The 12,025-nt window shown below is 40.3% G+C and overlaps 1 protein-coding gene across 1 annotated transcript; it reads left to right on the top strand.

Moving 5' to 3' along the window:
• Positions 1-250: 250 nt before the first annotated feature.
• Positions 251-3,166, top strand: LOC142346216 (uncharacterized). The gene is made up of 3 exons (XM_075398730.1): positions 251-651; positions 1,327-2,564; positions 2,640-3,166. The coding sequence occupies exons 1-3, from the start codon at positions 251-253 to the stop codon at positions 3,164-3,166; spliced, it is 2,166 nt and encodes a 721-aa protein (XP_075254845.1).
• The last annotated feature ends 8,859 nt before the right edge of the window (positions 3,167-12,025 follow it).

Genomic DNA, 12,025 nt, shown 5'->3' with positions numbered 1-12,025 from the left:
TACAATCCATCATATCGGAGACAGATATGAAATTGGTTTACTTTGGAAACAGGACAGTAAATTGGAAAACAACTATCCGGTTGCCAAAGCACAGCTTGACAGCCTACAGCGCCGACTCAACAAAGATTTTGAGTTGAAGCAATTGTATGAGAAAACTTTGAAAACAGATTTGGAGAAAGGTTATGTCAAATCAGTTACTTTCTCAAATCCAGCACCAGGGAAGATATGGTACCTTCCCCATCGCCCCGTCATGAATCCCAACAAACCTTGGAAAGTCATGCGTGTTGCAAACGCCGCATCTGTTTTTAAGAAGCAATCGCTAAACAAAATTCTTCTGTCAGGCCCCGACCTTCTCAACAACCTGGTCGGCTTACTACTCCGCCTTCGCCAGGATCCTGTTGCAGTAATGGCAGACATTGAGGCCATGTTCATGCAAATTTGCATACGAACGGAGGATCAGTCTTGTCTCCGTTTCCTTTGGCCTTCAAAGAACTCCATACAGCAGTTCCAGTACACGCGACTTATATTTGGAGCCAGATATTCACCAACTACAGCAATATTTGTGCTCCAAAAAACAGCAAAAGACTTCGGAAACAACGCAACAAAAGATTTGATACGCAACAGTTTCCAAATGAATGACTTTGTACATTAGTTTGTTAATGAACAGGAAGCTCAAACGGCAGTTCAAGACTTGCGACAAACCCTCTCTAAAGGTGGTTTCTGTCTGACTTAGTTTGTCTCAAACTCTGTTCAATGTCTTAGCAAAACACCCAAAGAACCCAAAAAGACAAACATCGTGTCTTAGGTGTAATGTGGAATACAGTTAATGATACTTTCTTCCACCAGAAGCTTGCCAAAATTCAGGAAGACAAAACGGACTACACACTCAGAAAGCTCCTTTCCTTAATTGCATGCTTGTTCGATCCATTAGGAGTCATTGCCCCATTATTGATTACACTCAAAATCATCTTGCAGGATACTTGGAAAGAAGGACTTGCATGGGATGATCTCCCGTCAGATGAGAAACAGAAAGCAATAAAAACTTGGATAGAGCAATATCTAAATGTGCCAGAAGTAGCAATGCCACGATGTTTTGTTTCTCCGAACTAGCCATCTCCGATAAACCAGTTACATTGTTTCTGTGATGCCTCACAGCTGGCTTATGGAGCAGTCATATACATCAGATCTCAGTCAGCTAACGCCATTTCAATTGGGTTTGTTATAGCTAGAGCTAAAGTTGCGCCACTAAAGCAAATCAGTATCCCGAAACTTGAATTGCAAGCAGCCGTGCTAGGATGCAGACTAATGCAATTTGTTTCCAAGCAGCTCACAATACCAGTTACCTCAAGACACTTTTTGGAGCAACAGTGAAGCTGTCTTTGCCTGGATCAAAAGCAAAGACAAGGTGAAAAATTTTATTGCAAATAGAGTGCAAGAGATCCGCAACAACACAGACGTCTCCAAGTGGCAGCATATCAGCGGAAAACTCAGCCCCACAGACCATGTCTCCCAGGGAATACCAGCCTGTGATATCAACGTGTTCTGGTTAACACCTCCAGCTTTCTTGAGTGATTCCGAAAGCCATTGGAAGAACTCCTTGGGTAACAAGGAGGAGACAAACGTCACAATGGAAACATCGAACGATGAATGTATTGTCGACGTCAGCAGATTCTCAAAGTGGGCGAAGTTAATGCGCTCTATGGCTTTTGTCATTAGGTTCAAAAAGAATCTCAGATCGAAACAAAGAGGCAAACTAGAACTCGACGACATTAACGAAACCCGAATTTATCTCTTCAGAAAATCGCAAGAGAAGTCCTTCAAAGACTCCATCAAAGACATGAAACAACACAAGCCTTTATCAAAGAAAGATCGTCTGCTCTGTTTGTCCCCTTTCTTTGAAAGTGGACTTCTTCGCGTTGGTGGCAGAACAAAAGGAAGCTCGCTACCCTTTGACGCCAAGCACCCCATCATCCTGGACTCTAAAGAGCACTGCATTCAACTCTACCTACAGAAATGCCACGAAATTTGTATGCACATTGGAGTGGAATACACTCGCAACTATATACAACAGAGATGCCACATTCTTGGAATCAGACTCTTCCTGAGAAATTTGGCCTTCAAATGTTTCGACTGTCGCCGCTTCCGAGCACAGGGACTACAGCCACCGACGGCAGACTTGCCAGACATTCGTTTCCAGGAAACACAGTCACCAGTCATCTTCACCAATGTCGGCGTGGACTACCTTGGACCGTTTGCCGTCGTTTATCGAGATGCAGAAGTGAAAACCTACATCTGCCTATTCACTTGTTTGGTTATAAGAGCAATTCACCTGGAAGTTGCAGAGGACCTCAGCACAGACAAGTGTTTGACAGCAATCCGACGCTTCACCGCTCGACGCGGCCAACTGCGGTTGTTCCTGTCAGACAACGGATCCAACTTCCTGGGAGCAAGAAAGCCGATCAGAAGAGGACCACTGATGTTGGACCACGACTACATCAAAATTCAGCTACTGAACCAGTCTGTCGAATGGAAGCTCAACCCTCCTTCTGCTCCTCACTTCGGTGGTGTGTGAGAGAGACTCGTTCAGTGTGCCAAACGAGCTCTTCTCTTGAACCTCGGTTCCGCAAAACTCACCCCAGATGTCTTTGCCACAATCATCAGTGAAGCCGAGTATCTTGTCAACTCGCGTCCACTCACCCACGTGAGAAGCAACCACGAAGACGACAACCCACTTACACCAAACCACTTCTTGCTTGGATGGCCCTTCTGCAATGTTCCTGGAGCCGTTTTCAACGAGACACTTACCTTGAAGAGTTCGGCTTGGACACAGGTGAAGCAGAGACTTCAGCAGATTTGGAAGAGACTGCTAACCGAGTTTGTTCCTTTGCTGAACAAACGACAGAAGTGGACGTCTCGTGAAGCAGCTTTGGAAGTGGATGATGTTGTTTGGCTTCTTGAGGAGTTTACACCAAGAGGAATCTGGCCGCTGGGACGAGTCACACGGAATTTCATCGGCCCCGACAACATAGCTAGGTCCTACGAGGTTAAAACCGCTTTAGGCAAATTAAACAGACCAGCAGTGAAACTTATGCACGTTTACCCCAAACCCACTAGCAGGTTAGGGTTAGGTTGTGGGGGCCCCGAGGATGTTAATGCCTCACATTAACTTCGATGATTTTACCGCAATTGTAAGATTGATTCTTATGACTTTATAACCCAAAATTGTAAGAGAATGAGAAGTCCACTGTAACTGTAAAATGTAAAATGATGTTATTGGTGTATAAAGGAACCAAACAAGAGAAACTATGGGAATTGAAACCTTGAAGATAACCTTTATCACTGCGGGATGAAGCGTTATCAGAGGGTGTTTAACAGGGATTTGGTCCTCAAGCTGTCCCAATGATCCCAAAATTTTTTTGTTATATCGATCTCACCCAACGGCAGTAGTTCACAGGAACCTATAAATTGTGTTTCGTCGCATCTTGTTATCCTAACTTTGTCCAATAACAAACTTACTGCCTTCCAAAATTAAACAACCACCCAAAAAGCAGCGTCCAACGAACTCAATGGGTTCGTAGACATGGTATTGGCACACGAAAAACCAAGTGTTGCGTTAGACCTTCTGTGACGGTACATCTAGTATCCAAATTCAATTATGTCTAACCGCAATCAAACGTCATTTATGTGACCTACTTATATCCTAGCTTAATTGTGTGATGATTTCACCTTAGATGAAATGATGAAATCCGGTTCATTGAAATGAAGTCCGTCAAATTGAAGTCCGATCCTTCAATTCATTCATCACGGTCCGTTAAAATTGAAACAATCCTTACAAACTCAATGAAGATGAATCCGCCTAAATGGAGAGGAATCACCATTTTCCCCAGCTCTCAGAATTATCGCGCGACTTGTGTAGTTGTGTGTAGTTCGCACAAGCGGGCAAAACTTAAACTCTAAAAGGTGGCATGTGTATTTATGTATCAAAATACTTGATATGGGGACCTCCCCAAGAAGAAAAAGGAAACATGGTGCTTAAAGATCGTCCATCGGCTCATTGAGATTTGTCCCATTCTCTGTAAATGATCTCATTGAGTTGATAGAATGCCAGAGTTATATGATAGATAAAGAAACTTTTGTACAGTTTTTTTTCCTAGAACACCCAAAAGACAGACTTCCACTAAACTAAATCAATTGGCTTTTCCAATTCAAAAAAAAATTAAACGAAAATTTCAACTTTAAAATTGAACCAAACCATAGTAAGTTTAAGGTAATTTATGTAGGTTTTTTAATAAAAAACATGTCGATATGCATCTGCTACATCAAATCGCAAAAATATATATACTCAGATGTAAAATTTTGTAGATATGTAAAAATTCGTTTTAAGTTTCCTTGAATGAGTGATTTTAGTGATTTGCATTTTATTTTCTGGCTTTTCATTTTAGCATTTTGTATTCTTTATAACCTGACGATGAACTCAGAGTTCGAAAGCGTTCGTAAGAATGTTTTAAATTGACAATACTTTTTTAAATCTTGAAAAAATTAAAGCAGAAACAACCTTTGGAGGGAATCATGGTTCATGAACGGACAAAACTATCGAACCATCGTGTGGGGAAAGTACACAAAAGCTGCACTGACGTCACAGCCGTACATTGAAAACAAGCTAAAAAGGTCACCTTGAAGGAAGATAAAGCGAAGAGGAAGGCAGATCTGGATACGCATAAACGTTAGAATAAATGGGCTTGACTAGAAGCCAGACAAATATGTTTCTTCCAGCAGACAGCAATTAATAAGTGTGAGCAAAACTTAGTTTCTTTTAAATAATTCAGCTACTCGCAAAAATTGCTCGACATTTGAAGCTTGAGGTAATCATACCTGTTATCAAAAAGAGAAAAATGATTGACGGAAAACGATCAGCCGATTGAACTGCTAAAATTTAATTCCAATTGTTCAAAAATGTATGCAGTGAGATATTTGTTAGAATTCCTCCTTGTTCCTAACGAAGCATCAACGCAATACTCTAAAGAACAGATCAGTGATGATAAATAAATTATGGTTCCTACAATAGATTTGAGACAGAATGAAGAAGTGAAGGGAGAGAAATGTAATTGAGAAAAAAAGTAAGATAAAGCAATTGGGCGTAGCAGTCATGGCTTGTGCTGAGAACATAGTACAAACAACAAAAACTTCCTTTAACAAATTGCAAAAAAATTCGGAATATTGCCAACTGATTTCAAAAATGCTTTCAATTCGGTGAAAGAAAGCAAGGGAGAAAGCCAATCGGGAGAACAACAAAGGGATCCTTTGGGGCTGCTTTTGTTTCAACTAGCATTGTGTCCAATCATTTAAGAAATTGAAACCTTATTACCAAATTTAGTACAACATAATTGGTATTTGGCTGACAGCATCCATGCTGGTACCGATCAACATCTTTGCACAGCATTGAACTTGTTGACTAATTTGGGTGCAGATTGCTGTTAAAAGCTCAGAAAAGCAAAATGTGAGCTTTGGTCACCGGTTGACTTAAATGCTATTGATAACAAGTCAAATAGAAATAGCAAAGCAGGACTTGAAATCTTGGGCGCAGTCATCGGCAATCCCATCTAATTGGCTGCATCTTTGAGGAAAAGAGTCAACAAAGGAGACCCACGTGTGTACTTGGAATTCTGCGAAGCTCTTCATCGCAGGGAATATACTACCTCTCTTGTTGCTCCAGAGGTAGTATATTCCCTGCGATGTAACACCCCGTCGGAAAAATCTTCTGCCGTTTTGCAGGATTTTGACAATTTTCACAGAACAACGTTTGAGAATATGTTAAACACCGTTATAACTGAAAACGCTTGGAAGAAGGCTTGTTCTGCCAATAAGCAAAACTGGCGGTGGAATTAGACAATCCCTTGACCAATTGAACAGGTCGTATGTTGAGTCAGTATGGCAGTTGGACGCTTTATTAGAAAAAAAACGGAGAAAAAAAAGACAATCGAATCTTTAAAAAAAACATTAGGAGAACTGAACATTCTAGAAATTACCAAGAACACACAACACAAGATTCAAGAGGCACTTAAAGATGCTGCTTTTTCCAACTTTCTTGTTCATCAGTTTTCAAAGAACTGGATCACGCATTAAGTTCTCATGGTCAAACGGATACGATATCACGGAATGAAAAAGTGAGGGATATAATATTTGCTGCCTGCTGGTCTGCAAACTTAGCACCCGTCTGCAAACAAAAAACTGGCTTTGATTCCTGAATACAAGTAAAGGCCAGGAGACATATTCTTGTCCAACTGTTCAGCGCCATAACCAGCTGCTCCATTGCAGCCGAGTCTAATTTCAGATAAGGCGAGGAGGTGTGGTTTTCCTCAGACAAATGCTGAAGAAATGGAATATGAACAATTGGCCCAAAAATGGTTTAAAAAATTTATCGAATTTGTACCACTGGCTTTGAATCATTCGGGGCTTCTCAGAGTCGGTTCAAAAAATTTTCAAGCTTATAGTCTTGCTTGCCGATAACCAAAACCTTCAACCGGCTTGTTTATCAATGGCCGACAACCGGTTATCTTAAGGGGTTTTATTGATCTTAATGAGTGGTTCAGCTGATCACGAGAAATCCCCTGTTATGAGACTCACTCATGTGGTAACACCCTCAGCTCCACAATGGTTAAATCATATTCCTGGCTCACCTATTTTTAAGTTGCCCTGTTCTTGCTGGGTGATAACTCTTTTTTCACCCCAATTTGAGGATTTTGAGGACGCGATTGTCTGGTTTAACGGGATTAAGCAAAAGGCAAAGACTCAATTGCGAGGGTAACATGGTGATCTGTGGGTACAAACCTGATCTAAAAATTTTTTGAATATCTTGAACTTCTGCAAATCAACTAAACTTACAACTGATTTCGACCATGAGTTCTCTAACCAAGCATTTTGTCATGAGATAAGTGTTCTACTAAGACTTTCCAAAAGCACTACCAAAAACGTGACCAAACGGGGGGTAGAAAGATGACTGCTAGACGTCCGGTTGCAACTATCTGCACGCGAGGAAGCAGTTCATCAGAGTAGACCACACCGAGTTCAGCATTGTTGAAGATCGTGGTCGTGTTCGGTAGGAATCCTGGCTGTGACCAATCATGTTCTGCAGCTTCATCATGTTCTGCAGCTTCATGAACGGACAAAACTATCGAACCATCGTGTGGGGAAAGTACACAAAAGCTGCACTGACGTCACAGCCGTACATTGAAAACAAGCTAAAAAGGTCACCTTGAAGGAAGATAAAGCGAAGAGGAAGGCAGATCTGGATACGCATAAACGTTAGAATAAATGGGCTTGACTAGAAGCCAGACAAATATGTTTCTTCCAGCAGACAGCAATTAATAAGTGTGAGCAAAACTTAGTTTCTTTTAAATAATTCAGCTACTCGCAAAAATTGCTCGACATTTGAAGCTTGAGGTAATCATACCTGTTATCAAAAAGAGAAAAATGATTGACGGAAAACGATCAGCCGATTGAACTGCTAAAATTTAATTCCAATTGTTCAAAAATGTATGCAGTGAGATATTTGTTAGAATTCCTCCTTGTTCCTAACGAAGCATCAACGCAATACTCTAAAGAACAGATCAGTGATGATAAATAAATTATGGTTCCTACAATAGATTTGAGACAGAATGAAGAAGTGAAGGGAGAGAAATGTAATTGAGAAAAAAAGTAAGATAAAGCAATTGGGCGTAGCAGTCATGGCTTGTGCTGAGAACATAGTACAAACAACAAAAACTTCCTTTAACAAATTGCAAAAAAATTCGGAATATTGCCAACTGATTTCAAAAATGCTTTCAATTCGGTGAAAGAAAGCAAGGGAGAAAGCCAATCGGGAGAACAACAAAGGGATCCTTTGGGGCTGCTTTTGTTTCAACTAGCATTGTGTCCAATCATTTAAGAAATTGAAACCTTATTACCAAATTTAGTACAACATAATTGGTATTTGGCTGACAGCATCCATGCTGGTACCGATCAACATCTTTGCACAGCATTGAACTTGTTGACTAATTTGGGTGCAGATTGCTGTTAAAAGCTCAGAAAAGCAAAATGTGAGCTTTGGTCACCGGTTGACTTAAATGCTATTGATAACAAGTCAAATAGAAATAGCAAAGCAGGACTTGAAATCTTGGGCGCAGTCATCGGCAATCCCATCTAATTGGCTGCATCTTTGAGGAAAAGAGTCAACAAAGGAGACCCACGTGTGTACTTGGAATTCTGCGAAGCTCTTCATCGCAGGGAATATACTACCTCTCTTGTTGCTCCAGAGGTAGTATATTCCCTGCGATGTAACACCCCGTCGGAAAAATCTTCTGCCGTTTTGCAGGATTTTGACAATTTTCACAGAACAACGTTTGAGAATATGTTAAACACCGTTATAACTGAAAACGCTTGGAAGAAGGCTTGTTCTGCCAATAAGCAAAACTGGCGGTGGAATTAGACAATCCCTTGACCAATTGAACAGGTCGTATGTTGAGTCAGTATGGCAGTTGGACGCTTTATTAGAAAAAAACGGAGAAAAAAAAGACAATCGAATCTTTAAAAAAAACATTAGGAGAACTGAACATTCTAGAAATTACCAAGAACACACAACACAAGATTCAAGAGGCACTTAAAGATGCTGCTTTTTCCAACTTTCTTGTTCATCAGTTTTCAAAGAACTGGATCACGCATTAAGTTCTCATGGTCAAACGGATACGATATCACGGAATGAAACAGTGAGGGATATAATATTTGCTGCCTGCTGGTCTGCAAACTTAGCACCCGTCTGCAAACAAAAAACTGGCTTTGATTCCTGAATACAAGTAAAGGCCAGGAGACATATTCTTGTCCAACTGTTCAGCGCCATAACCAGCTGCTCCATTGCAGCCGAGTCTAATTTCAGATAAGGCGAGGAGGTGTGGTTTTCCTCAGACAAATGCTGAAGAAATGGAATATGAACAATTGGCCCAAAAATGGTTTAAAAAATTTATCGAATTTGTACCACTGGCTTTGAATCATTCGGGGCTTCTCAGAGTCGGTTCAAAACATTTTCAAGCTTATAGTCTTGCTTGCCGATAACCAAAACCTTCAACCGGCTTGTTTATCAATGGCCGACAACCGGTTATCTTAAGGGGTTTTATTTATCTTAATGAGTGGTTCAGCTGATCACGAGAAATCCACTGTTATGAGACTCACTCATGTGGTAACACCCTCAGCTCCACAATGGTTAAATCATATTCCTGGCTCACCTATTTTTAAGTTGCCCTGTTCTTGCTGGGTGATAACTCTTTTTTCACCCCAATTTGAGGATTTTGAGGACGCGATTGTCTGGTTTAACGGGATTAAGCAAAAGGCAAAGACTCAATTGCGAGGGTAACATGGTGATCTGTGGGTACAAACCTGATCTAAAAATTTTTTGAATATCTTGAACTTCTGCAAATCAACTAAACTTACAACTGATTTCGACCATGAGTTCTCTAACCAAGCATTTTGTCATGAGATAAGTGTTCTACTAAGACTTTCCAAAAGCACTACCAAAAACGTGACCAAACGGGGGGTAGAAAGATGACTGCTAGACGTCCGGTTGCAACTATCTGCACGCGAGGAAGCAGTTCATCAGAGTAGACCACACCGAGTTCAGCATTGTTGAAGATCGTGGTCGTGTTCGGTAGGAATCCTGGCTGTGACCAATCATGTTCTGCAGCTTCATTACGGGTCTTGGCTTCAACGATACGTATTTTCACCAATGAATTGAAGGCATTGTCAATTGGAAAAAAATCAAAATGAAATGCCGTCAGTCTGAGACAAGCCCAGAATTAGACAAGCCCAAACAACAATAAAGTGGAATAGTTTATCTTCTGTAAAATGTTCATGATGCAAGAAGAAAACAGTCAACTCCAACTCAAGAGAACCCCAAATGTCTTCATCGAGATGCAAAATAGTTCTTTAACTGTCAGTAGCGGCCTATGTTGAACTACTCCAAATTAAGTCTATGGAAGGCAAATAGTGTTTAACGCAAAATGTACAAAATTGAGAGTTTTATTTAAAAAAGTTATGGTATATGTCACTGGAACTCCCTGTTCTGCTCTACAATTTGAACTGCCTAAGCCCAAAGAAAACAGATATGATCAACGAAAGTAAAGCCAGAACTATAAATCGAATTGAAAAGACGACAAATTCATGGGAAAAGTGAAAACATTTGCAAATATTTTGCAAGAATTTCACCAACAATTATTTGAATATTTCCTTTGGTTGCCAGACATAATTTTACAATATTTCAGGCAGGCTGCTTGGATAAAGTTCATTCTTCAATGGTCGAAAATCCCCCAAAAGAAAAAAAATGCAACAATTTTAAACACTATGGGTCGATAGAAGGAACTTGCGTGTCTTTAACAAACCATTTCAAATTATTTTTTGTTCTACCCCGCTGCAATGTATGTGATATTTTTTCATCATGTGTATGTCGTAGAGTATATGTGCGTGTGTGAGTGCAGAAAAAAGTGTGTGCGCTTGTCTTTTTGCGGGTGTCCGCACATATGTGCGCCTGTGATTGTGTGAATGGCTATATTTACGTAAGTTTGTGTGTGTGTGTGTGATAGTGTGACCGTTTTTGATGGTTGAGGAGTAATTCTCCGAGGTTTTGTCGTGGTGTTCTTATAAATTTGTGACGAGTTGTGTGCAAAAATAAGTATGAAGTTCCTGTTTTTGGCTCCTTTGTATGTTCGTGCGCTAGGATGACTGATGACTAATATTAGACGCACAAAAAAAACTTTTAGATAAAACAATATTAGTTTTTTAAAAAACCGTTTTCATGAACCATTATTCGGTAACTTTAAAGGGTGTTATGAAATCAAACAGCGAGTATTTGGTCACTATGACGGAGATTTTCACACATATTGAAAGATTTAAAAAATCTAGAATGCTCTTTGAATACAAGTTCATTTCAATATATTCGATTACTAATGAAGCTCTGCTTCAACGCTTTTTTCGCTTATGGATAGCTTTTTGAATCCAAACGGAAACAAACATGTAGCTGTGAAAGCTACAATTCCTGTGACCTTGTTAGGGCACGTGGTTACAATTTTGTTGATACCTTGAAAGTTCTTTTGACCTTGAACATTTCCCGGCCTCCTTGAACTCGTTCAATTGTGACATCTGTGGGCTTCCTTTGTTATTATCTTGCGAGTACATTTGAGGGTACAAAGAAGATGATTCTGCCAACTTGGTGTTTGTGAAAATCGTCAGAAATGTTATCAATTTCATATAAAACAGATTCGGTACATATTGTCGAAGGTGTAATCAAACCAATTGAGAATCTTCGGGTGTTTCCCAAAGTTTAATCATTTAATCTGATCCACGATCTTCTGGTTCTTCTCGATGAAGGGGTATGAGGCGACTGACTGGTCTGATGTAAACTCCAGTTTGAATTTTCACTTGAACAACACGAACAATGTTGTGATTACCGTCGAATGTCTGTATTATACGAGCAAGCGGCCAACACATTGGGGGAGTGTTGTCTTCTTTGATGACTACAATATCGTCCACTGCTGGTTGTAAGTTTTCTGTCCTCAATTTGTTCCGCTGCTGCAACGAAGATAAGTATTCGATACTCCATTTCTTCCAGAACTGACGAATCATTTTGTCTGTTTCTCCAATGTCGTTACAATGTGTTGTTCTTTGGTGAATATGGCTCGGGTATAGCTGAGATGGGTCTTCCGGTGATGAAATGTCCAGGAGTTAAAGCTAGGGGATCATTGATGTCAGTTGATGGCGCTGTTAGAAGGCGAGAATTGAGGATGGCCTCAATTTGTGTCAGGAGAGTTTTGAAAGCACTGGTTGATAACTTAGCCGATCCAACCGTTCTGTAAAGATGGCGCTTCATAGATTTAACAGCTGCTTCCCATAGTCATCCAAAATGTGGCGTCCTGGGTGGTACTGTAAACCAATCAATGTGATTTTGGCTCGCAAAATTGTTATTGAGATCCTTGAACTCTTCATCTCGAAGAAGTCGCCTGAATTC

Source organism: Convolutriloba macropyga, chromosome 9 (assembly GCF_964194025.1).
Source record: "Convolutriloba macropyga chromosome 9, txConMacr16.3, whole genome shotgun sequence".
Taxonomy (NCBI): Eukaryota; Metazoa; Xenacoelomorpha; order Acoela; family Convolutidae; genus Convolutriloba; species Convolutriloba macropyga.
Note: the sequence above shows the minus strand (reverse complement) of the source record. Positions and strands in the feature narration are given on the sequence as shown.

What these genes read in the sequence shown, in the direction of transcription:
- LOC142346216 (XM_075398730.1), top strand. Translation starts at nt 251, where the DNA reads ATGAATCCCAACAAACCTTGGAAAGTCATGCGTGTTGCAAACGCCGCA. An exon ending in ATGAATGACTTTGTACATTA is followed by an intron (nt 652 to 1,326) that starts GTTTGTTAATGA and finishes GTTTCCAAGCAG; the next exon opens with CTCACAATACCAGTTACCTC. An exon ending in TTCTGCTCCTCACTTCGGTG is followed by an intron (nt 2,565 to 2,639) that starts GTGTGTGAGAGA and finishes AACTCACCCCAG; the next exon opens with ATGTCTTTGCCACAATCATC.